This window comes from Lutjanus erythropterus, chromosome 15 (genome assembly GCF_056507025.1).
Source record: "Lutjanus erythropterus isolate fLutEry1 chromosome 15, fLutEry1.hap2, whole genome shotgun sequence".
Lineage (NCBI taxonomy): Eukaryota > Metazoa > Chordata > Actinopteri > Lutjaniformes > Lutjanidae > Lutjanus > Lutjanus erythropterus.
Window position 1 is genome coordinate 12,986,712 of NC_139331.1, and position 26,997 is coordinate 13,013,708.

Here is a 26,997-nt window from a genome sequence, read left to right on the forward strand (position 1 = left end):
AGACCCTGTCCTCTGCCTTTTTTGGGGTTTTTTTTCTTATTTTGAGATTTTTCTTTGGTCAGGATGGTTTGGGCAGTGGTATGTAGACTCTAGCCAAAAACAGCGCACAGGTCGAGAGGTCGGGACTGTAAAAACACAACGACGAGTGGTGATGTTGCTGTTTCCGTCTCTCTCTTCTGCTCTCTGTATGTGAGAGCTGTGGAGAGACCTACACACATATGTGCACACAGAGGCAGAGCAGACTGAGGTTCACTTCAGCTGCGTTTACACAAAATCTGCTGTGAGACAATCAGAAAACAATATTTTCTTTCTCTGATTCACTGCTTCATTCTCATGGATGATACTCCCTGATTTCATTCACCCTCGACCTCTCTTGACCGCTGATGCTCTTTCTCTCTCTTTCATTCTTTGAGCCAGGGAGGAGGGCCCAACCTTGAATGGCGTGTTTTCAAATAACAACAAACAAATCCTGCATATTTAACCTCTAATTGCTCCTAGCTACTGCTACTAAAGCTGTGATTCAGCTAACTGACGTCAGTGTGTCATTCACCACTGACTGGCTCAGCAAAATAAAACAGAAAAACACCAAAGACATCAGCAAGACTGAGTTAATGAACCAGGAAAACATTCAAATTATTTGAGCACCACAAGCAAACAAAACATTCCCTTCTATTATATTGGTTTAGCTGCAGAAATCCCAGAGACAGAGACAAATATCTCAAATCCAGGACAAATGAAAGGAAAACTCTTTGCATAGGAGATACCACAGAAATACTATGGAAACAGGTAAAAATCAGGGACTACTGAGTTCACCTAACTCAGTTTTTATCAACTTGTTATTAACACTAATTTTAAATAAGTTACTTGTACTTTGAGGTCAAAAAAGCTCCCAGACTCAGTGTGCTTGTGTTGGGTTCAATTAAACAAACCAAGTACTTAGATGTTATGTTTTTTTCAGTGGTGAAATGTAACTAAGTACATTACTCTTGTATTTTAGTATCCCACAAATTAGAGGCACTTTACATAAGTGAGAATGAAAAAAGCCTCTAAAACAAATTGTCTCAAACCATCCAGTTGTTGAAAGTAAAACACAGACTCATCTGGCCTCTGTAGAGCCTGTTAGTCTTTATTTAGATCAGGGTCTTCTTTATTAGTTTTCTTTGGCTTGTTTTAAAATGTTTTCAGTGGACATCTTTTAGCAAAGAGACCAGTAAAGGATCTGCTTCCTCTGCCACTGTGTAGCACTGCTTTTTTCAACATTCAGACATGAGCAGATCACTCCGCGTCTTGGCGCACTGTCTCACTCTTATAAAACGCCTGGACACGCCCAACTGCGGGTGAATGTCGTTTCAACAGCAGTGACCATTCTTGTCAGCATTAATGTGATTCTTGTGTTTGCTACACTGATTTGATGAGTAAATAATTTTATGCTGTCTCATAGAAATTCAATGCCAAGTTTATGTGCTTGCTGGTTTGGGATAACTTAGCTTATCCGTTATATCACCAACAACATGCAGGCATACTGCTGCAATGTGACTAACAAGGATAAAAATGTACAACCTAAGACTTTGAATGATTTATGTAAATTCCTCAGCTTTTGGCAAACTCGCCATTCTAAGTTCAAAAGAGAAAAAACAGTCAGCAACTACATCGGTGTGGATCTGATGAGAAACTGGGTGGGGGGTTCAGTTCACAGTATTATCTTATGTAGCTAGTTATCTGGCCAGTACTGTCAACAAAGCAACAGTGTCTTTATAGATACATAAAGTGTTGATATGAGTTTTGCACACAACAAGTTAATCTAACTTTTGTGAACTTAAAATAAACAAGTTAGTCTAACCAGTCACAATTAATCTCTACTTTACCTTTTTTTTTTTTTTTTTTTTTTTTTACGTATTCTCAAAATGGCAATGAGTTTGCATAATTTTTTTGAGCACACCCGACGACTTATTAGATTTTACACTGCAGGAGAAGAAGAATGCTGTCAGAAAATGACTGATCGTCTGAATGTGGTCTTAATGCTGCCGTTTATTTCCAACATGACAACTGCTCAGTAAACAGTTAAACTTCATACACATGCAGTCAGTCTGACACTGTCCTGTGATGACTGAGATGTGGAGATCATCTACGTGTTTGGCCAAATCGAAGTAGAGTGAATGTAACTGGTTGCAGATTTTCTGTGATAAATAAGATAGACTGATGAACTCTGTAATCAGTGTTCTGCCACCTTCATGACACTGAAAACCCTGACTTCAACACACCTTGCTATCACATTAATCTCACTTCGTAGCACAGCCGTCTTGGGAACAAGCGTAAGGTTCTGCGTGTGGGTTTAACATTATGATTGTCATTAGCTGCATTAACAGCCGGATGACTACACAGCTAACAACAAGTTTACAATGCATCAACAATGATAAAAGCACAACGCTCACCAGCAACCTACTGTGTCTGGCCAATCTGCTCCCACAAATGCGCTTTTCTCTATAATGATATGTGATGCTTCTGTCTGACATATAGACAGACACAGCCAAAACAAGCTTCACGTCATCTAATATGATTGCTTGTCTTTAAAAAAGAAACAGTGAAAACACCAATGCCTTTCTGGAAGGTCCAGAGATGTTTAACTAGAAGCACTCAGAGCGGCTGCACAAAAACGTGAGCACTCTGAAGAAAGACGGTGGCTCTTTTCTAGGCGCTCACATGCTGCTGCAAACACTCAATGTACACAAGCCCTGTTCAAAACATTGAAAATCATTATGCTCGTTACTTTTACCAAACAATAAATAATTGCAATGTCGACCACTTTTTCCTCCACAGAAAACAAGATGACAAGCTGGTCTTTAGCAGCTCCTTTTCAAAGGATAATCAGCACCACTGTCTGTCTGCCTCATATAATTACATATGACACAAGACCACTCAGTGCCCTGGCTGCCCCTCTTAATGTTAGGACTTATTTTGCTGCAACTGGGGGTGTGTGAAATGGGCTTTTCAGACAGAAAGCCCAGAAGGCCAGAAAATCTCTTCTTTGGAAGATGATTGAGTCACTAAACCTCTGTGTTGTTTCTGTCTGAGTAAATCAAAATAGTAATAAAAAAAATAAATCAGTCACACCCCTCCTCCCTCATCGTATTCTCTCCATATGGAAATGTGATGTAGTCAAAATGGAAGGTTCCCTGGTTTGATTGATCATTTTCAAATTAACATCAGCATCAGCATCTTAATTAGTCTCTGCATGGTGGAGCTTCTTTCATGTTCGTCAGTGGCGCAGAGGAGAAAGGGAATCTTGCTGATACCATGGCAAGAGAACAAAACACAAGCATGAATCAAAGCACGTCTTGACGCTAAGGGTGTTGAGCGAAAATAAGATCTTGCCTCGGGGTAGATTAGTTGGTATGTTAGACGTTACATCACCACATTTTATGTGATGAAAACATGCAGTTCAAACAAGCCTTTTGTAACTGCCTTTTTATATTGAGTCACACATAGGCAGCATAATAAGTTGAGGTAAGGGTTCTGTGCTGCCATTTGACCTTAAAATAGGAAATGTAAGCCAATTAGTGTAGTGGATCTTTATTAATGTCATTGTTTGCATATTTCAGTAGAGGTTGCTGTATACCCTTTGGAAATGAAATGATATTTGGGGAAAGCAAACAACATTTTGTAAAAAGACTATATCACACACCACTCCTTAAATTCCATATACATTTGCTTAATATGCCTCCTCTTATTTTCTTTTTGTAAGAATTCTATGCTGCTATATTTGAAGTACTGTAGGTAAATGTAAAAGCATTGTTATATGAGAAGGTTATGAAGTGCAACAAATGACTCTTAAACCTGCATTAAAACCTAAGTTCTTCTACAAAAAAAAAATCTGTTGCATTTTTTTGGCAATGCAGTTTAGCTCCCAGCTAGTTCAATACAGAACTAATTCATTTTGGCTCTTAGCTTACACTGTATTTTACATTTGACCTTCCTTTCCCACTTTTTCATCGACTCATGCTCTTTTCAACTTTTTTCTACTCATTCATACTTTAAAGGTATAGTTCACACAAAAATGGTGGTTAATTTTTGGGTGAACTGTCCCTTTCAGACAGAAACTCAGGTCAAACCTTATAATGTTCCACGTCTTTAATACTTCACGAGGGTTTTTCAACTTTAAAATGCCATTCATATGAATGAGACCGTTTCCATGTCTTCAAACTCCTTCAACTTCTTTAAAAGCCAACAGTTCATTTTGGTGAGAGCTTTTCAACAACCCTTAAATTATTCAACATATTTCATACATTCTTTGTATGATTCAACTTTTAAAGTCAGCAGTTCAGTTCAGCATCATATTTTCAACATCCAGCATTCACACACAGTCATTTTGTACAGAAAACAACAACAACAAAACAGACCAACTAGATTTTATTAAACTAGACAACCAGCCTAGAAATAGAAGGGAGAGAAAGAGTTTTCAGCTATATAAGTTTGTTTGGATTTGCCATATTTTGCTTATTGATTAGAGCGAGGTGCTTTAGCACTTAGTTACAGATAACACTACGAAGGCAGATCATCTTCTAAAACCTTGGCAGCTAAATTAAGCCATTAACCAATGTGCTGTTTGAGAGTTTGGACAAATACTAATGGGTATCATGGGTCCTCAAAGTGCAGCCCACAGGCCAGTGGTGGTCCTCAGACACATGTTATGTGGTGCTTGAACATGACATTGGGAAACCCTGCATTAGACGATAGCCTATCCTGTCTGCTGATGAGCTGCAATAAAGCTCTCATTTGCACTGCTGTTTAGATGGCAGGAGGAATTCTACGGTCAATGGAAATCACAGGCTTTGCCCTGAAATTTTTGAATGAGTCTGGGGTTACATGTTGATCGATAAGTATTGCAATATAAATAAGCAATTAATAAGCAATGATATGAACACACAGTTATTATTATCAATATCTGTTTTAAAATAAAACATTAGTGACTTTCAGATATTTTAACATGAGTGACTAATGCAGGTCATAGCCAGTCCAAGGCATAAGCACCTATTAAGGGCCCCCATGGCCACCAGAGGGCCCCCAGAAGAGCTTCACATGGATTTTTTGTGATATATTATTGTCAGTGGTAATCATGCAAAAAACAATGTAATTTTAATGGGCCTGCCCAGCTAATACTACCGATTTAATAAATTCTTGCTGTCTCTGTCAGAGCTGGTGTCAAAGTTCATACATATATGGTGTAAAGCAGTGTTCCCCAACCCTGGTCCTCAGGCCCCACTGTCCTGCATGTTTTAGATGTTTCTGCTCCAACACACCTGATTCAAATGATCAGGTTGTTGTCAGGCTTCTGCAGAGGCTTGATGACGAGCTAATCATTTGAATCAGGTGTGTTGGAGCAGGGAGACATCTAAAACATGCAGGACAGTGGGCCCTGAGGACCAGGGTTGGGGAACACTGATGTAAACAACACAGCTACAACTAATAAAATTGATAATGGAAGTGTTAGATTTGCAGTAGGTGTGTGAATAATCAAGCAATAGTACCAGTAGCAGTGAAATGACAACCCCGGTCCCCCTCAATATAGGTCTGTGTGTGCACCCCTGTTAACTACAAAGCAACATATGCTGGGTGCTTTAGGCACTGAGAAAAGCCTGATGTTTAGATTTTGTTGTGTGTGCACATTTCTTTCATGAAGGAGTTGATTTAATTGGTGTGAGAATTGTTCAAGCAGTGTGAGAGTGCAGCAAGTTGACAACCCTTCATAATATTAAAAAAAAAAAATGTGTCAGCCTAATTTACTACATTTCAGCACTGAGGTACAATTACATTCACGATTTTGCATAGTCATGTTAATTTACATATAAAAAGCACACACACACAAATTGCTTTTTTTTTTATTAATTGTCTCTTTTCAATTTCTTTTTTCAATTCATTATTGTTTTTGTAAAGATATATGTAAAGATATGTGTATGTCATTGTAGTATTTGTTTTATCTGGATGCCATTATTATAGTGATAATGTACTATATTATTATAGGGGAGTGTTGCAACACAGGGTTAGTTGTAAAACTGTCAGTTTGACGAATCAGAGAAGTACTACAGTAATATCATGAGTAAGGTACACTACACAAGCGGCACGTCTCTGTGAGCAGCATTGTGGCATTTATGGCCAAAAACCTGAAATTCACACAAGAAAGTAATTTTCCCCCCAAGATTGTTTTTTGCCAATTGTTTGACTTACATAACCTAAGGCAGCAGTTTCTCCAGTTTAATTTGATGCTTTGCATTCATGCAAGCCCACAGGCTAGAGCAGTTAGCTGTGTAATGGCTGCTTGTACTGGGAATAGTAACAGTAACAGTTCATTTAAATAATGATAATTTCTTTGTGCACATGGAGCAAAGCTACATAAGCCACAACTGTGACAGTGACTGAACTGTAATGTGACACATGCACACTTGGGAATACAGTCCAAACACACACACATAAAATAAATTGTTCGCTTTACTCAAAAATGTTTATTCTCTATTATAAAGTTCCTCTATAAATTGGATAGTGTGGCTCATAATTTAGCAAATTACCTCTCACTGTTACATTTATCCCCAGCTAGTGTTACAACCCACACCACTAGGGTAGGTTGTAACTAAGAAACACATTATGTTGCATAATCTGATTGTTCAGATATCTGAGTTTTATTTGTAGTAGATAAATATGGGTACCATGTATCAAAGTTTGAGAGATAAAGCACCAACAACAACTGACTTACTGATGCTCAAACAAAAAGTGTCACTGCCATCCCATGTCTCCCCTATTATGCATTATTGTTCTTAAGGCTTTGGCATCTTTGTTCACCGGCATATTGAGCTTGTTTCAGAGCGACAGAAACACAGAGCGTCCCCGTAACCATGGTAACTCACTGACAGCCCTGTGTGCTGCGTCTGGAGGAGGAGGAGGAGAGACGCTGCTGCTCCGTCCGGTCTGTCCGCAGCAACATCAGTTATTAAGTTGTTTTCACTGCGCGGACGTGTGGCGTGTGTAATGGCCGATGCGTGACAGTGGGGCGGATCTGATGAGATAAAAATGCACTGAAGACAGGGCTTCAGGACAAACACAATGTGTTTCTGTAAACAAACAAAACCACTGTTTACAGTGAAAACTGGAAACCCCAAAGAGCGTGTTTAGCATGAAGGGACTACAACTTTCAGGTGTCAGTGGTGAAAAGAAAGCTGAAAATCTAAACTCAAGTGCTTGTACTTTTACATTACTGAAATATTATTCAAGTACAAGTTAAACTACTAGTGTTGAAAAATAGTACAGCACAGAAAGTGCAAAGTATTCTTCTCAAAACTTCCCCAGAGTATTGATGACTTTTTAACTGTTGATGTTTATAAAAATAATAATAATAGTAATAATATGGTACCCAGTATATTCAGTTTTAGCATACTTGAGTGTAAGTGCAGTCAGACTAATCATCAGTACTCTTATAATGTGTTAATGAAATTTAAATGGATTTGAAGTTTGCCATTTATTTAATTTTGTAACAAAGTATATTTTAGTTTTAATTAAAATGTATAAAAAATGTATACATTCTCGGTTTGCTTAGTGTACTATTATGTGCTTAAGAGGAACAACTTAGTACACTTAAAGTATACATTCATTATAGTATATACTTATTACATTTTTCTGCTACTTTTTCAAAGTACACTCCAGATTTAAAGAAAAAAATACATTGAAGTACACTTTTTGTAAACATATTTAAATACACCTCTAATGAGGTGAAAATAAAGTACAGTTTAATAAAGCATACTAATTGTCTTTTGACTAAAAAATAATAATACTTTTCAAAAGTAAACTAACTTTCCACCACAAGTATTTGCAATTTACTATGCATTTTTAAAGTACGCAAATTTATAATATGCTTACAATGAAGTATACTTTTTGTAAGTATGCAGAAATGCCACTTTAAGTGTTAAAGAATCAGACTTTTGTATTATTATATTTCCAGTACACTAAAATATACCCCCTTATTTAACCTGGCAATAGCAGCCATTCAGTCAACAGGGGGTTTCTCCAGATTTTCCATCTAAATTAATCCCAACTCCTGTGCTCTTCTGCTCACTTCTCCAACCTGTGCCTGCTGCAGAGTTTTTTTTTCATCTGTATGTCCTGTTTTTCATTGGCCTGCTTCTGACCAGAAAGTCTTATTGGCTAAAAAAAATGTGGATGAAAGGTTTGGATATTAATTCTGCACTCAATTGTTATTTTAAAAGCAACAGATTACATAGTGTAATGCATACTTAAGCACAAGTAAAATTACACTCTTGATAAAATAAAATGCCAAATAATGCCAAAGGCTTCTCGTCAGGTTTCCACAATTGCCAGAACAGTGCTGATATTTTTTTTACTATCACAGATAGAAAAGCAATCGCTGACCCTTGAGTTGTTTTGCTCATTTAACTTCTCAGACAAACAAAAGTTGCTCATATGTATTACGTGGCGGGTTTTGACAGTATTGTCACCTGGAGTGTCTGATGCTTTACGATGACACCTTTAACCAGAAAATGGCAAATCACATTTCTGTTTGCTCCACATCTATCAAAGTTAAATTAACACTTAAATATAGTTTTGACACCCTCCCCTCTGGCTGTATCGGCCTTCTGTCAGACAAACAACACTCCAATCAACACTTGTCACCTCCTGGAAAAAGAATATCAACCCTTTGCAAATAGCTTTGCACTCTCGCTACTGAAAAGCCTTTTAAACTGTGACAGCCTGGTATTGTCATACTGTACCCTTTCACACTCATCCACCCCGACCCAGCGGTAAAATATGGCATCTGTGCTCTGTCCTTCACCTGGCTCTTCATCAGGGACATCATGTCTGCACAGCGCGGGTCACTGAGTCTCCACAAAGGAGTGTATATTGCAGGTGCAAACGGACTCAAAAGATTGAAGACAGCTCAAAGTGAATTTGTCTCATTGTTCTCAGGAACGTACTGAGGTCTTTTCTTTCCTTTTGGTTTTTTGACATTTGTCACGAACATCCTTTCTTTATGTTTATAATTAATTTTGATCAGTATTGTCGGTCAGAAGGCTAAGGATTTCCCATGCAACATAATTAGCGTAACTATGACTCATGTTGGTGTAAAGCTAATTGAAATCCCTCTAGATGCAATTAATTTAGATTTCAATTGACAGCTTCCAACACGATGCTGTGGGCAAAAGAATGTTGCAATTTCCATTCATAGTGCTGTGACCCTGAAGTAACCTACAGAGGGGCCTTCCACAGTGACAGATTTGCTGTGTCCAAAATTAACCCTCATCCTACCAACACATTTAATATATGATACTGGCCCAAGAATAATTTACTGCAAGAAACAACCACCAGAAAAATGTTGACTTATTTCTTTGTTGTAACATTAGTTACATAATTAATGTCATCTGAAGAAAAAAAAGGTCAAAGGAGGTCAAATTGGGTGCTTCTGGGTGAGATCCAAACTTATTTTTTAAAAAACACTAATTAAAACAGAAACAGCAAATAATAACATGAAGTCATTTGGAACAGATTTTTGAACAAAGACATGAAGAATTGCAATGATAGAATAAAGCACCTGTCAGATATGACAAAGGGTATTACACCTTTGGGGTCTGTCGGTACCCCAGTCAGTAGAATTAACGTTAACAGATGAGAAAAATAGTTTATTTCCTAACTTGCCAACATCTTTTCTTGCACTACTAAATGCTGAAAGCTTATCCTAATGAACATTAACCCAAAAATGGCGGTATTTGATAAATGTGTATAAGACCAACGTTTTTCTCAATTTGCCACAATCAATGTCTAACTACTATGCAAAATTTGAAGAATCACAATCCTAAAAGGTGCATTTTATTAGTTACTGAGGGCCACTGTGTAGCATCGTCAAACCAGTTATCCATGCTGTTACTGTCAGCAGGCAGCAGCAGACACGGTGCCTAGAGTTTCATAAATCTTGTGTTCCCTTCTAGACACGACCAGCAGACGCCAAGTGACAGACTCTACAACATGCCATTTGTAGGTTGATCCATCTGTCCATCCGTCTGTCTGTCCTTTCGTCTGTCCATCCATCTGTCCATCCTTCCATCTGTCCACAAAAAATTCCCACCCTTTCAAGGCCACAGTTGTTGCTCTAGGAGGCTGAAATTTGGCGTTGAGGTCAAGTGAGCGAGTGATGGTGTGTGTTTGTGTTCAAGCCAATAGGGTGGAAAAGAGAGAAGCCTGTCACAAAAAAGGCACATAACCTCCAAATACATTTACAGACTTAGAGAGAGAGCTTGGAAGTTGATTCATTGCTCATGAATGACAACTGGCAAAAAGGGGCGTGGCAATGCAAGTGGCCCATAACTTCTAAATGACTTACACAACATGAGTTCTTTTAGTAATGTTCCATTAGTGATTTATGTCCCACCCCACGCCTTTAGCTACGCTCTCACTCATAGCTCCTGAACGGTTTCTTGTAGAATCTCGTGGGAGGTATCACTGATGTCAACAGTTCCAAATTCAGAGTTCATCTTTGATTGCTGAAGGTTCACCTCGCCCCCAACGCTTAAGCCACGCCCCCTTCCATTGCTTATGAACATTTGTCTTCTGACAGGCTTCATTGGACCTGGTAGAAAGTTCTTTTTTCTCTTGGTGTGACTAAATCCCACTCCTCAAACGTTTGTGTTTGTTTGTGTGTGCGTGTGTGAACGCATGTAAACAAAGATGCATGAGAGTACATACATTTGTGTTTGTTTATTTATTATAATTGGTCTAAAATTAGCATATCCCCAGAACGTACATTTTTATTTGTACATGTCAGATATCCCCAGTGGCTGTGGTGCTTGTGCACATCCACAAACTACTAAAAATGACACTTTAATTTAGACACGAAAATAAAGAATTTGCTTAAAAAGAGAGAAAGAGGAAAGTAACTCAGTTCATTTAATAAGCAATTCCACCCAAAGGCCTTGTCAGTAATTCTGTAACTGAGCCCAAGGCCTTATTAAAGGTTACATATGTCAGCTGCAGCCTTTACATAATAAAGGATCCATACTCAGGCAGCTGTCTCCTGGCCCTATAGAAGATCATACAGCATGCATAAAATATCTAATATGATTATCCATACTGCACTGGGATCATACAAACTAAGAGCAGCAGCCAAGTCCAAAAATACCGTTTGAATAAATGAATAATTGATGACTGCTCCTCATGTGCTCTTAATGATGAGAGCACATGAGAAAAAATATTAAAAGGTGATTTAGCAGTGACTAGTGATATGCCAACGGTCCAACGCGTGTCCTTCCTCTTCTCTCAGCCACTTGAGTGTGATGACAAGTCTTACATACAGCTGGATGGTACAGCCCTGCCCTATTACGCGGTCTCCTTGGCGACAGAGTTTATACACGCTACAGGCTTCAGCTGGAGCAGAGGACCCCGGCGCGCTGCTGCGCCCTGACAACCTCTCTGCTCCACACTTGAGTACAGATGGATCTGACACCGAGACGCATCAACTAGTGGCACATTCTGACTTCTCTAAATCCCAGCAAGACCTTTTTTTTCTTTTTTCTTTTTTTTATCACTCTGCTGTGTTATCCATCACAGTCCCAATGGATAGCTACACCTCCACTTTATCACCAGCGGTGGACATCGGTACGGGTTGTTATTTGTTGGTTATAGGTAAGTTGCTAACTTACCATGCCTAATTGAAGTTGGTGACATAATACGCTGTTAAAACGCTCAGAGGCTTTGCTTGGTTCAATTATGTGAGTGAGAAACACAGGTAGACTGAATTTATTTCTTCCCTTGGATTTTGGGGCTTCAAAATAGAATCAAAACGTACTAAAATAGGTTTTAACACCTTTTTACGCACAGCTGGTGTTTATCGGATTAAGAATGTATTGATAATAAACCCCTCTTCAATGCATCAAGAGCAGTGACTGAAGCTGAAAGTTTGACTTAGAAATGTTTAACAGTTGTGACAGGAGAGGTTTTGCTTAAAACTACATAAATGCATCAGTTCGTGCAGCTCATTCTCAGAGAGGGCTGTGAGCAGGTTCGTGTGTCCGTGTGTGTGTGTGTGTGTGTGTGTGTGCACATTTGGCGTCCCCACAGAATTAAGGGACTGCTTTTAGAATAATTAATTGGTTGTTGTGTAAATGATATCGATCAGTCTTTCCCAAAGCCCAAGGTGATGTAATCAAATGCTTTGTTTTGTCCACAACCCAAAGATGTTCAGTTTAGTGTCATGGAAGAGTAAAGAAACCAGAAAATATTCGGAATTAAGAAGCTGAAATCAGAGAATTTTGACTCTGTCCTAAAACATTACTCAAATCAAATGATTTATTACGAAAATAGTTGACAGCTAATCGATTAATAGTTGTGGCACAAATGTTAGAACTACTTTCTTTTCTAATAGAAATAAAATAGTTCATGAAACTACTCTCAACAAGGGCTTTGGATTAATGGAAAATTACACTAGTTTGAATTTATTTATTTTATTTATTTATTCATATTTTTACTTTAATTTTTCAATTTTTCTTTTCTTTCTTTTTTTTCTGTCTTTTTATTTTTTGGTGCACCACATGATGACTGCCATGTTCTAAAATACATTATAGCATATTCATAGTGATAAAAAGTCAAGTGAAATCTAGTAATGACATTAGACATGAAAAGCCTCCCCATGGCTTAGTAAGAAGACCTTTGTTCAGTGGATGTTATTCTCTCAGTGCGCTTTCACAGCAGGGGATTTAAGTCATGGATGTAGACTCAAATACTCATGCTGTGAGACATTTTAACTGCAATATGTGTCTCACATTCATTGCAATATATATCTGACAACAAAGTAAGCTTTTGTGTAGCTCTCAGCTACACAGAGAATGATTCCTGCAGCTTGCAACTGATCACATCCTCCCTCCACAGGAGAGCTCTCATCTCACTGAGATCCACAGATCCCCACAGATCCACCAGTAATCAGACACTGCAGTCATCCTGCTTCTACTTCACACATGACTGTCTGGAACTTTATCTTAAGGCAGTGAATCTACTGAACAACCAAAGGGGGTTTGATAGATTTCCACAGTGTAATGAAAGATGGGTGATAGTGGCTTTGGGCAAACAATCTGTGTAAATTGGACAAATTGGACGAAAAGCTGCTGAGCCCGATGAGGCAATGCAATAACAATTCCTGTGATAAAAGCTCCCAGTGATTTGTTTCTTCTAATCAAGTCAAGTCAAAGTTGCCTGATATCACAAAGCTTGTCTCTTACAGCATCCTATACATAGAATAAAACAATAATAAGCCACTGGGGATGTAGTAATATATCAAATATCGACATATTACAATTAAAAATGTGTCTTGTTATGGTATGGGACTGTGCTTAGGTCATGGCTAGATACTTCTGTTTAATTTTATTAAAGAAGGAGAGCAGAAGCATTTCAAGTTAAAAGGGAAAAAAAATGTTTATACGAGCAAAAATGCGGTAGACATCTGTTTTAATATGTAAAAAAGAACATTTTTTTCAAGCTGTCATCATGTGGTTTTTGGTATTGTTATTAGCATAGCAAATTTTGTGCATTTTCCATAGTTAGTCATAGTCAAAAACACTCAACTGATTAATTGATAAATTATTAATGAGACACAAAATGCAAGTTTTTTCTCTCTTTTTTTTTCATTTTAAGTTTAAGTCTCCTAGTTCAGTGAATGGCTCCTCCAGACTAAACTATATCAAGTGAGACACAATTACTGACATGTCTAGACTATCAATTAATTATCAATTAATAGATATTTAATCAGTTAAATTTTTAACGGAGATTGATTGATAAATGATTAATCATTAGCATCCCAAATTATTGTCAGATTGTTGCATCCATATGAACAACATTAGCAAAATATGTAAAGATATGTAACAGGGAGATAAACGACATATAAACCATTTTAATAACCAATATAAAATAGTTAATATATTTCAAAATATATAAAAATTGAGGTAAAATACAACAATACACAATATTCACTTAAAACTCCTGTACATTTTTGCATGGATACAGATTTAAAAGAAAACACACATGCTAAAATGTGTAACATACATAATCACGTGCACATCAAGCACAATCATGTGCATCTACAGCTCATGGCTGCTCTCTGCCCTCTGTTCTCCACTGGAAGGAGTATGTGGCTGATTCTATCTTTGCAGAGCATTTTCAGATAAATCAGATCATTCTGAAATGTAAATGTCAACTACAGATGTTCCTGTCTCAGTTACATTAGGACCCTTTTCTGTCTTTTTATTTGATGCAATTTGAGATAATTCAATACTTTATTGTAATTGTAAAAAACTAATACAATACAACGAGATAATATATACAGGCATCATCCAAACTGGCAAAGCAATACAAATGCGTTTAACAGTTTAAATAGAGGTAGCAGAGGGAGGGAGGAAGAGGGTCTGGAATTCTGAAGGTGTGGTGTGGGTGAGTGCTGCAGCAATGCAGGGTCCAGTTCACAGTTCTTGTGGTTGTGTGAAAGACGTTGTGTCGGGGGATTGGCTGGGGGGGTGGGGGGGGGTGGTAAAGTGCTTATTAAGATAGCCTCACTGCCTGGGGGTACAGGCTGTGGCTCAGTCTGCTGGTCCTGGCCCAGATGGACCTGTATCTTCTCCTTGAGGGCAGCAGGTGAAACAGGGGATGTGCAGGGTGTGCTGAGTCCCGCAGGATGTTGTGCACTCTCCTCAGACAGCGGCTGGTACAGGGCTGGTACAGATTAGGGTCTCAGGGAGGCTGGTCCCAGTAGTTCTCTCCACCGTTTTCACCACTCTCTGGAGCACTTGCTGTTCGGCCTTAGTGCAGCCGGAGAACCACACTCGAAGGTCATAGGTTTGCAAGCTTTTTGCTGCACAGTGGTAGAAGTTGGTGGAAGATTAGCTCTCCTCAGTTTCCTCAGGTAGTAGAGACGCTGCTGGGCCTTTCCTATGGCTGAGGTGGTGTTAGTGCCCCAGGTCAGGTCATCTGCCACAGTTACACCCAGGAACTTAAAGCTGTTGACCATCTCCACCACCTCACTTCCAATGTAAAGTGGAGGGTGGATGAGCTGTCCAGATTTATTTAAGTCCACTATCATTTCCTTCCTGTATGCAGTCTCATTGCATTCTGTTTAAAGAAGGTAAATTTGACATTATTTGATGAAATCCAAGTGGTTTTATACATAATATTTCATGGTATTGATAAGTACTCAGGCATACATTATATCTGGCTTTGCCAGTGAGTGCCTTTCTGTTATGCTTCCCTCATTTTTATTAAGGTTAATTGGTTTGGAGGATTATCGGCTTATCATAAGGTTGCTGTAAATTGAAAATCGTGTTTTTCTTTAACACATTCACACATAATAAAGAGTTTGTATTTACTCAGTGATAATTTCAGTTTAGAAAAAATAAATAAATAATAACATTTGAGTTATGCAGAATGGCACCAAAAATAAAAGGACACGTGTATCATAACCTGATTTGTTTCTGTGGTGTTTAAGAACCTTGGTGTTGCATACAGGAGTTAAAGGGAAGCGTGCGGGTGGCGGATGTTACCTTCATTACATGTGTCATCTCCTTGCAATTCTGCTGCTGTCACAGGTTGGACACACTACACTTTCCCATTAGCACTGAAATGAAGCACCACTTCTCTGGTTCATGTCATTCGAAAGGAGCAAGCCTCTTCTCAGATGCTTTGTACAAATTACACAAAAGCGAGGCAAAATGATGAAACTTGTAGTCGCTTCATAGCCACAAAACATATGTGCACCAGAAAATGATCCTACATGTAACAGTTTCCTTCACAAGCTGCCATAAATGCTAAAAGCAGACAATTTAAGGGACTGTATGAAAATTGTTAGTGTGGTTGTGGTGGACAGGAATTTCCACAAATCCATTTCAAATCCATCCAACATTTCAAAACATTCAACAATTTCCAGTCTTATTTTGATGGATACAGTGTTCTCTGTCTTAAATCTATATGTAAAATGTCTGCAGTGAAATGTCTGAAACTCCATATAATGTATTTTGTTGAGTTGTGTACTTACATTGTCACAACTGTTACATACTGTACATTTTTATTGCCGTGCATTTCCAAGACAAAAATCCTCAATTCCGCATATCACCCTCTGCCGACCAAAACAAATCAGGATTTTTTTTTTTTTCAAACAGATGGTTCCTGGAGTCAGTAGACACAAGGCAGCACAACAGAAAATGAAATTTATCCTCAGTTCAATTAATTTTTCTCTGAACTCTCCTCTTGCCTAGAAAAAAATTACAACACCCTCCTCATAGCATATCAAAACAATATAACAGTGTTAGATGGGTGCAATTTGTTTAATTGTGTATCCCATTTTAAACCATAATATCTTAATGAAACCTTTTATGTGTCGCAAGTAGTACAGATCCATAAAACAATAATACAGAGATAGAATTGTTGTTCTCTGCATATAGCAAGGTGAATCTTTATGAATCGCTTGAGAGTTGTCTTTCTGATACAAATATTTATGTGAATATTAACTATATTATACTGAGGAAGGCTGAAATAAAATATTAATTCAGAACAAGAAACAAATAAAGACTTCCCTTCATCCAAAAAAGGTCAGACTACCCCACCTTCAGCCAAAAGAAAAGTACCCCCACCCTTTTCTACACCATAGTAAGTTTTGTACAGTTCCTTAAGTCTAATATTATGCAATGCAGTGTCTATATCTTTGGTGTGCAAATAATGCACCCCACTATGCAAACTCTTAGCCTTCCTCAGGGTGAAATATTGATTTATGCTAAGACAAGGAAGCTAGCTACTGCAAATTGAATAAATAAACAAATACATAAATAACTAAATAAATCTTGAATGAATACATGAATAAATAAATCTGATTGAAAGTCAACCAACTCATGCTAATACTGCGTCCACACGGTCTGGTTGAGGCCAGTCTGGGAACCAATTGAGGTGGAACCCTACATTTGCGAAAGCTTCGTCAGATTTCACTTGTTTCTTTATTATGCATGTTGTGCAAACTAATTATCTTTTATAATGTGACAATGCTGGGGTTAAGATCCACTTAAGTTTAGGGATAAGAAATAAAATACCTTCAATTCTGCTGAAACCACAGAGGAGCATTCGGTCTACAGCGATGCATAGTGTCAGCTCGTAGTTTTGATAGTTTTGACAGATTTAGCATATTCATATGCAGAATCTGTTTCCAGAGATTAGGTTGAGCCTGGACACTGAATGAATGAGAGGTTCCACAGGTATCTTCTGGTCGTTCATTGGAATAGTGCATCACATGACGTTTATCACAAAGTCACATAAACATGTTCAAGGGTCTTGGGGAGGCAGTAAGATTCTTGCACATGGATGCACATTGTTCTCTTTCTATGATCAGCTTGACTGCTCAGACCCAAAAGGATGTAAAGCTGTCAGTGTTTGCTCTAAAGAGTCTTTTCAAGTGATTTATAGAGCGATGTCAAGATATTTATGTAATTGTGTGTTTATTGCTTTAAACACAAATATATTTGTATAGATTTAATTATATAGAAGAATTCTGGTTGTTTGTAGCTGAAGTCAGAGGAGGGAGGTTCACAGGTGCATTTCTTCTGTACACAATATTTATCTCTTCACCTGTCAGTTCCCCCATTCTTCTCCTTCCATTCACTGCTGCCTCCACTCAAACCATCTTTCCCATAATCCCTCTCCAATCAATATTGTACCTTTCTTAAACCCTGTTAGGATTAGGATGAAGAACACATCCTTATCTGCCTCATTTATCTATCTTGCACTATAAAAGGACAACTGTTTAGCTAGGCAGTTGCCTCTCCTTTAAACTCATTACACCACGTTTTCACTCACCCATACAAATATTACACACACTACTGATCTGTGCCCTCTTTACACACCTCATGACTATGTCTGGGTTTGGTTAATGTTCATACAATTACTCTAATTGTTTGCATAGTCTGCCTCTCTTCCTGTCTGTCCAGATGGAGCACACACTGTTAAACATGGCTAATGTTAAATTACTACTCTGTGTGAGGTCTCCTGTTCTGCTAACATTAAACTAAGTGATAATAAATTAGATTTCTCTTGACTTAATCAGGGCTGGTGCTGAGGAAGCCAGTGGAGCTTTGAGATGTAGGTGATGTAGCATTAATTTTAGGGGAGAGTAACATTTCATAACCTCTATCACCGCATGTTATTCAGGCTTTTTTAATTTATGCATCCTTGAACTCTTCAGCAAGATAGTGCCCTTTTAGCTGTCTAATACCCACTTTCTTTATACACATAACCACTTACTTAAGGTGCCCACATTGAATCTTTTTAGATTTGTGCAGAAAATGATTAGAACAACTGGCTCGGATAGACATGAAAGTGATTATCGGTGATCTGGAAGTTGATTGGGTCACTGGGCTTTTAGTCTGACACAATCAGACTCAATCAGCACTGGAGAAAGGTCTGAGTCGACACATTTTCGTTCTGCTGTAGGGAACAAAAACACCCTGGCTTGTTAATATTTCTTTCAACCAATTACAGTCATCTTGGATGGTGAAAAACCCAGGATGCAACGATAGTGCTCCTACAACATTGTGTCAGAGGTCACATTTGTGTGTGGGAAAGTGAGCCCTGGAATTAAAGACGCAGTATGTATGAAAAACTCGCAAGGCCATATCTAGGGCCTGTGTTTGGTTTGTCCATTCTGGGTTACTGTCGAAACACGCAGAAACGTGGCGATGTCACGAGAAGTCTTTTGTCCTAGAACCTCTTAAGAGTTTTTATTTCAGGTGTTTTTGTTTTTTGTCTGTGCTTTCGAATTAACGAATCGAGAATTGTGGAAATTCACTAGTATTGGTATTAACTACTGAATTTCTGGTATTGTGACAACCCTAACCTGTTAATTAGATTTAATCAATTTAAGCTTTGTTGAATTATCAGTAAACAGGACTGTTTCACTCTGTTGTTCCCCTGTTTGTATTTCTTTGTAAATCTAGTGAGATAGCATCAGCATCAGTGTGACCACGCCCCCCCCCCCCCCCCCCCCCCCCAACAAAGACCTTCCTTAACTGTTACACAAAATAGCAGCTGTTGATAATTGCTGTGTGCTACATGATAAACCTTCCAAGTAAACACTGCAAATATGTTGCTGATGACACTAAAAGCCTGTTAGATTGAAATGGCAGTTTGCCACAAGCACTCTGAGAATCTTCACCTGCAGAGGTAGCATCCCCTTGTACAATTTTGGCTGGTAAAGTTAACAAGATAAATGATCTTGTCAGCAAAAGTGCGAGAGGCGAGAGCCAGCTGGTGCTGTAGAGTCCAAGATGCTGAGAAATAATCACCAACTCTTGAAACTGGTGGCTGGACTGGCTCATCTTGAGACCAGGTAACAGAGACTGAGCCCTGTAGGCCAGGTCTACTTGGAAGTGATATAAGCCTCGAGCTGTGAGGCTCTGTACAGACTTTGGCGACACATTCCTTGGAAAAGGACAATAAAGAGTACATATCTCTCTGGTGGTGGAAAACTGTGAGCAGTTTATAACTCTGAAAATGGATAGGCAGATTTAACAACCAAACAACAGAAACCCAAAGTGGGGACGTGAGGCACAGTGGGTGCAGTTCAAAAGATTTAATGAAAACAAAAAAATATACAACATCTTGCAAGGGTAAGACAGGCACAAATCAAAATCAGGTAGCAGTCCAAAGGCACACAAATCCATAACAGCAAGCAAAATTCAACAAGTAAGGCCTGCGTGACCTCCAGCTGTTCAGTCACACATAAGGCTTCTGCTTCAGGCTGACTTTTTCCAGAGGGGGTGTCTGTCCCCAGGGTCATGCTCAGCTCCATACATTACTGATGCTCAACTGGACTGAGGTGAAAGTAGATATAAAAATTTAAAGATATGGCAGGGGTACACATTTCACTCTGCACACTATGTGAGGATAGCATCATTGTTCTGGAAAGGGAATTGATTGTATTTCATGTTTCACACTATAAAATTTCACTTTGGTGTGACATGACATGTCCGGATGTATACAAGACTCCCTGTCAGTATGGAACTGTAAATGCAGGTACTCTCACTATGGCAGCAACAGCAGCAGTAGCCATTATTAATTTCCTCTACCAACCTCAAAACACAGCTTTCCTCCTTCTTCCTAATCAGTAGATAGAGCCATCTCCCCAGCCATTTCTCTCCTACTTCTTGTTTTCTTCCCTGTAATATGCTTTAGATGTACATTTCATAGTCTAATAATTACATTCTGATTCAGACTAACCAGCTTGAAGATGTTGGACATTTTGGGCAAAAGTCTTGTTTGATCCCTTGTTGAGAGTCAGCCTTTCTCTGATCTGTCTATTAAATAGAGAGCAGAATTCATTTCACATCCAGGCTAGCCTCTTTTCCATTCGCTTCCGTAACAGATTGCAATGTCTCATTAATTTTTCATCAGTCTGTCTGAAAAAAATGAAACTGAACTTCACATAAGACAAATTAGAATATACTACAGTATTTCATATTAGAAATGGAAAACTTAGTTTCAACTCAAACAATATTTGCTTTGTCAGCATCCAAATCAGTTTGGTGTTGCAGGTGTTTGCCTCATCACAATTTGGTTTGGTCCACGTTGCATAAATGTATGCATATGAAGGTATGTTTGATTTATGCGTTCATATGGTGGTTAACCTGTGAGGCCTCCAAGGCTTTTGAATCTGGCATTCTTTATGTTGGGAGGTGTGGTGCCTGGAATTAGAGATAAGGTGGGACTTTAAGGTGTTCCAGTCTCCCCTGTTCGTACTGAACGGGAAAAATGACCCAGAGTTACTCACATTGCTTGCCTAATTCCAGGTTGAGTGATTCTATGGGAATGAATATGCAATATAAAGCTGTCTGAGATGCAATATGCTTAAGCTTTTGGATGGTGTGAGTACATGCTGTACCAAGATCCTCTCTGTTACAGTTACTCATTTGTGCTGTAATAAACTTGAGAAGTTTTGCCACATCAGTCCAAATCCATAAAATTCATCACCACCCCATTTTCCAAAAGTTTTAGCTGTAAACTCTGCTGTCTAAAAACTTCTACACTTTCCAGTACTCTATGTCCCGCTGTGCAGCCACACAACCTACCGTGGACTCACCTCTTTTATTGAGTTATGTTTAACCCTCGTTGCCTAGGGTCTATGATAAATTGTGTTTTTTAAATGTCGGTAAAACAAAATCATTGAATAAACAATAGTATTACAAAATATTTCATTATTTACATATGGACAGAGGCAAGTTACCAGTTTCCCCCTGATTCCAGTCCGTATGCTTAACTAAGCTAACTGCTGCTGGCTGTAGCTTCATAATGACCAGACAGGCATGCGAGTGGTATCAATCTTCTCATTTAACTCTCAGCAAGACAGTGATGAATAAGCAAATAATAAGCAAATGTTTTCCTAAATGTCAAACTGTGCCATGGTAATGTAACATCTGCTCCAGGGGTTTCTATACCATAAAATCCTCACGTTATAGAAAAGTTTCCCTTCTCTTGACTCCTAGGTAACCTCTCCAACTTCCATCAAGTGTTTGTTTTACACTTTGACTCCCCCTTATGTACATTTCTCACATGACTGAGCTGTGCCCTCTTCACGATTATGTCTGGTTAATAGTTATTCATTTTGTGTTTGGCCTGTCTGTCGAATCAGACAGAGCACATGTTGTTTTATTTTGGATGCATCAAGATAAGACGTGTCCAAAACAAACAAAGGACTGGGCGGACACTACTCAGTTCATGTCCTAAACAGAGTGTGTCTTGCCTGCCCCTGGCATGTCAGCAACCTGTCCCATGAAGGTGAATTAATGATGTTACTATAACTGTGATGGCAAAAACACAGAACTCCCATAAAATCCACTTTATTTAAGCCTGAAACAGTGGTTCTCAACTCGAGTCAAAGCTCTGTCTTATGGTAATTTGTCCCTTGAGCTTTGTCTATAGGGACAGCATCACCCAACACAGAAAAACAGGAATGTGTTAGCCCTAACAAGAAAGAAAACACATCTAAATCAGGCAGTTTGTAAGCTGAATTGGTAATAATGTCTGCTGTTAGCTTAGACACAAAGGCTTTTACCACCCTTCCTTTCTTGCAGTAATGCTATCAGGGCCTGTAAATACAAATGGCTTTGGGATGTTTGGTACAGTGAAATTATCCATCAGCTTTTGTCACATACAAGAGAGAAAATGTGATGTAATTCACCACAGAGAAGCACTTTGTATGTAATGAAAAGACATTAGTTACATGCCGTACAGTTAAAGGTAGCTTTTACATGTGTTTACTGCTTCTATTCACATCTTTGTTCACTCGTTTGTATCCTCTTTTTCTCCCCTGTCCTCCCCCCGTGTGTCTCAGCTATTCTCTCCATTGTGGGAAACTTGATGGTTATCATCATGGCAGTGAAAAGGTCATCAAGGATGAAGCCACCAGAGCTGCTGTGTGTGAATCTGGCATTGACAGACCTGGGAGCGGCTGTCACAATGTACCCGTTGGCTGTGGCCTCTGCCTGGAGCCATCGCTGGCTCGGGGGAAATGTTACCTGTATATATTACGGCCTGGCAGGCTTCTTCTTCGGTGTCGCCAGCATCATGAACCTGACTACCTTGGCCGTGGTGCGCTTCATTGTGTCCCTCAATCTGCAGTCTCCAAGTGAGTAATTCAATAATTCAAAAAGATTTATCATTTATCATTTGTAGAACAAAATCGCATTTACAGTTTTATGCATCAGCTTTTAACCTCTCTGAAATCTTATTTTCACATTTTCTATGCTCCAGGACACAATCCAATCATTATTTAAAGGACCGATATGTAGGAGAGAGGGAGAGAGGCTTGCTGATTTCCAGTAGTGATAAAAAATTCATTCACACATTCACATTCACAAGTAAAAACCACTCTCCTCTCCAAGGTTTTTAATAGCTGCTCTTCAGAATGCAAAAATAAAAAATACACTTTGCATGCAAGACAATAATTGGCTACTTCTATTTAATTATTACAACAGTATTTTGGAAAAGGAGGTTGCATTTCAACCACGGGATTCTCAGTGGAATGATAAACCCCAAATCCAGTGACCAGAATCCAAAAAATCTCAACAAATAGCACATCTCAAGTCTTCAAGTAAAGGAGGACAAAATACTCAGATTTCACTTATTTATTGGGCTCATACCACAATAGTGAAACACTAAGGCATTTTGGCACAGAACCTTCATCATTTCCAACATAAATATTTGAAATCATCTTTAAGTAGAGGTGGCATGACATAGGATGAATGATGACACTTATTTTTTAATTAGTCATCAGATGGTTCTGTCTTGTATGATTATGTTTAAAGCAGTCGTTTGACATTTTGTGAAATACGCTTATATGCTTTTTTGCAGTGAGTTAGATGAAACGATCAATATCACTCTCATCTCTATAATGTTCTTTTTTGGTCCTATTTAGGTCCTTCAATCACATTCCAGTACATTTATAATAGAGGCACAAAGTCCCTGAACCCTCCCTGTCTGATGTGCCCCATGGGACGTTACTTTGGAAAAAATATGGATGATAGTAAATGTCAAGAGACAAATTTTGTCTTGTTTTTGTTCCTGTTTGAATGGTGGCACACATTAAAGAAGTCTCTCTAACTATGTATCTCTATACTCTCATACTGCAGTTTTATGACACACTGTGACTTTCTTGACTTGTAAAATTAGATTTTAAATGAACAGACATCATATTTGTCATTCATGGCACAATTCAAACAGGAGCAAAAAAGTATTTGTCCCTCTCTATAAACTACTGTTCATACTTTTTCCTAAGTAAGGTCTCATGGTGGTTCACCTGAAGAGGAACACTTTGGCTCTCTATATGTAAAACTGGTATCTTGAAATACCATTAAAACATATTTACAAGTTGAAGGGACAGTTCACTCAAAAAATTAAAAATACATATTTTTCCTCTGGCCTGTATAACTATTTATCCATCATGTTTGTTTGGAGATTTTGTCGGAGATGTCTCCATTTGAAAAACTACCTTTCCAGAAATCATGACCCGGTTACTCAAGATAATCCACAGACCTTGCTGTGAGCAGCTACTTTCTTTCTACCACAGAGAGAAAGTATCCCTAGTTGAGGCAGGCAGTGTGCAGTATCTGGGAAACAATACACTTGTATACCAGTGAATTAACCTAACACACATGATTTTGATGGTGGGGGATCTCCACACAGAAAAGCCCTACCCCAGGCAGAAATCAAAGCCAGGACTTTCTCACAGTGAGGCGACAATGCTTGTCAATGGAATCTTTACCCCTTCCTAAAGGGAATGTTCTCTTATGACCTACAGAGACCCTTATGAGAATGTTTACTTAATGTCCCAGAAGTCCTCTTTGTAATGCCATGTTACCAAAAAAAAGCAAAAACAAGACATATATGTAAAGTCATCTAGGGAATGCATTGTATACCATCTCCCATGCAGTCCTGAATGAAATGTCCCCATGGGATTAACAGGGAACCAAAAGACAATGTTCTCTTACCATCCCAAGCGTCCTCAAATGTCATGGGGAACTTTGAATGGCAGTACTTCCATATCCTCAGGACAACACTTTGGGAACATCCCCAGTGTTCTGTAAAGGTTAAGGACATTCAGCACCTTTAGAGAACCTTCAGAAAACACTGAAGCATGTTTAAACAATAATAAAACAACCAACCTTTCTTTTTCTCCCTGCAGGTGAGAAAATCAGCTGGAAGAAGGTGAAGATGCTCTGCATGTGGATCTGGCTGTACGCTCTAATCTGGGCTATGTTCCCCATTCTGGGCTGGGGACGTTATGGCCCGGAGCCCTTTGGCGTGTCCTGCTCTCTTGCCTGGGGACAAATGAATCACGAGGGCTTCTCTTTCGTCATCTCCATGTTCTCCTTCAACCTCCTCATACCTTCTATTGTTATCATCTTCTGCTATTTTGGCATTGCAATCAACCTCTACCTCACCTATAAAAAGTCAATGAACAACAGCAATCGAGTCCCCAACATTGTCAAGCTTCATCGGAGGCTGTTATTAGTAAGTGATGCTTCTTGAGGAGAAAGCTCTATTATTATAGGTAATGTAGGTGGAGAACTGAATTGAGTGGTTCTTGACTACAAGTTAGCTATACTGAAGAAATTCCCACTAATTTCCAAGGTTTTTATTTTCAGAGATCTTGTTGGACTTTTACTGACCTAACCTAATCTCTGTTCTATTGCAGATCGCTGTGCTGATCAGCGTAGGCTTCATAGGCTGCTGGGCACCGTATGGCGTGATAAGCTTGTGGTCTGTTTTCCAAGACAGTCACACCCTCCCACCTGAAGTCAGTCTCCTGCCGTGCATGTTTGCAAAGAGCTCCACCATATACAATCCTATGATCTACTACATCTTCAGCCAGAGCTTCAAAAGGGAGGTGAAGCATCTGCGCTGGTGGTGCCTTGGCTCCAATTCCTGCCATGTTTCCAACAGCATCAACGACAACAGCATTTATATGGTTAGCACTGACATCAAGCCCAAAGTAGCAGAAAGGTGTACTTTACAGGAGATCTCGGAGTCAAAGAAAGTGACTTTGGGTTGAAAGACTGTTTTGGGATATGCTTGAGAGGAAAGAATTCACTCCACAACAAAGACTTTTTTAATCTGGATTGATAGCGCTATTACAAAACAAAACAAGCAGGGTTATACTGGCCTCTTGGTGGCCACAATGAAAGAGAGGGCATTTACATAATATACAAAAATGCTGCGAAGGCTCAGTCAACAAAGGCATAAATTAGAGTTAACTCTGTATCCTAAACCAGTTTAGCCAAGAAACAGAGGCCTACTCAAAAGCGATGCACAGGTCAGAGCTTATAAAAACCTGCATCCACCTAATCTGTTCAGAGAGCCAACCACGCCCGATAAGCAATAATATGCGTTAATCAATGATCCGAACCAAACCCAGCTCGCAAATTGCCAAGTTTATGCATTATAGCAGCACAATTGTCAGGAATGTGCAGTGGCGCTCTTCAAGAGGCTGAACCTGCTGCTGGGAGCAGAGAAGCTGTCAAAGTGCTCTCTTTCTCTGCTGCCCACAGCAGTGGGAAGACCTAGACTATTAAATAAACAGGACAAATTGTTCCAAACAGTAATATTTATTGTTAAATAGCAACAAAAGAAGTATACCCTCATTAAATACAATGATACATTCTGATGATATGATATGATGAATGATACTTCACGTCTTAGCTGCTGACAAAATAGTAGCCTTTATGTGTAAATATTGTGTGTATTGTGCTGTCTTTTTTAGCCTCTAGTAGCTGCATCATATATATATATATATATATATATATATATATATATATATATATATATATATATATATATATATATATAAAGAAAAACAAAAGAACAGAGTCTACAGTTCCAGGATTCACTCTCATTTAATGTGATGATTTTAGCACCAACCATGTAACCATGAAATCATGAATGCACTTGTTGCTGGATTGCAGAGCGCTACTCTAGCCAGCATCTGTGTGTGTTCGACAGACAGAGTGTTGGAGAGGAGAGACGAGAAAATGAAGGTTGACTGTTGAACGCAGTGTATCTGTAAGTTATTAATAACTTAGCTTTGTCACTTGACCCATCCACCGTAACCCGTGGTATTTCTAGTAAGTCGACCCACAACCTGCAGGTTGTGGGTCGACTCACGCATCACCACTGCTCACTACTGAGTGAAGAATAAAATGTGAAGAAGTGAAAAAGTGAAAGGATAAAAGAAAACCATGCATTTTAACACATTACAAACCAAAGGTTGTACAGCTGAAACTGATATAAACTTTATTTTGAGCACAGAAAAACATATGAGAGATGAGATGTTTACTTTAATGCTTCATGTTCAATCTGTGATAGATAATTGTTTTGTTTTGGGTTTTTTTGTTTGTTTTTTTATAACTGTTAAAAATAATTAATAATTGATCATTTTGA

General features: G+C 38.7%; 1 protein-coding gene across 1 annotated transcript; it reads left to right on the forward strand.

The window, feature by feature from the left end:
* Nucleotides 1-11,458: 11,458 nt before the first annotated feature.
* Nucleotides 11,459-25,899, forward strand: opn8b (opsin 8, group member b). Its single transcript, XM_084737720.1, has 4 exons — nt 11,459-11,673; nt 22,394-22,687; nt 24,743-25,071; nt 25,256-25,899. Exons 1-4 carry the CDS (start codon nt 11,604-11,606, stop codon nt 25,610-25,612), a joined length of 1,050 nt encoding a protein of 349 aa, XP_084593846.1. The 5' UTR covers nt 11,459-11,603; the 3' UTR covers nt 25,613-25,899.
* The last annotated feature ends 1,098 nt before the right edge of the window (nt 25,900-26,997 follow it).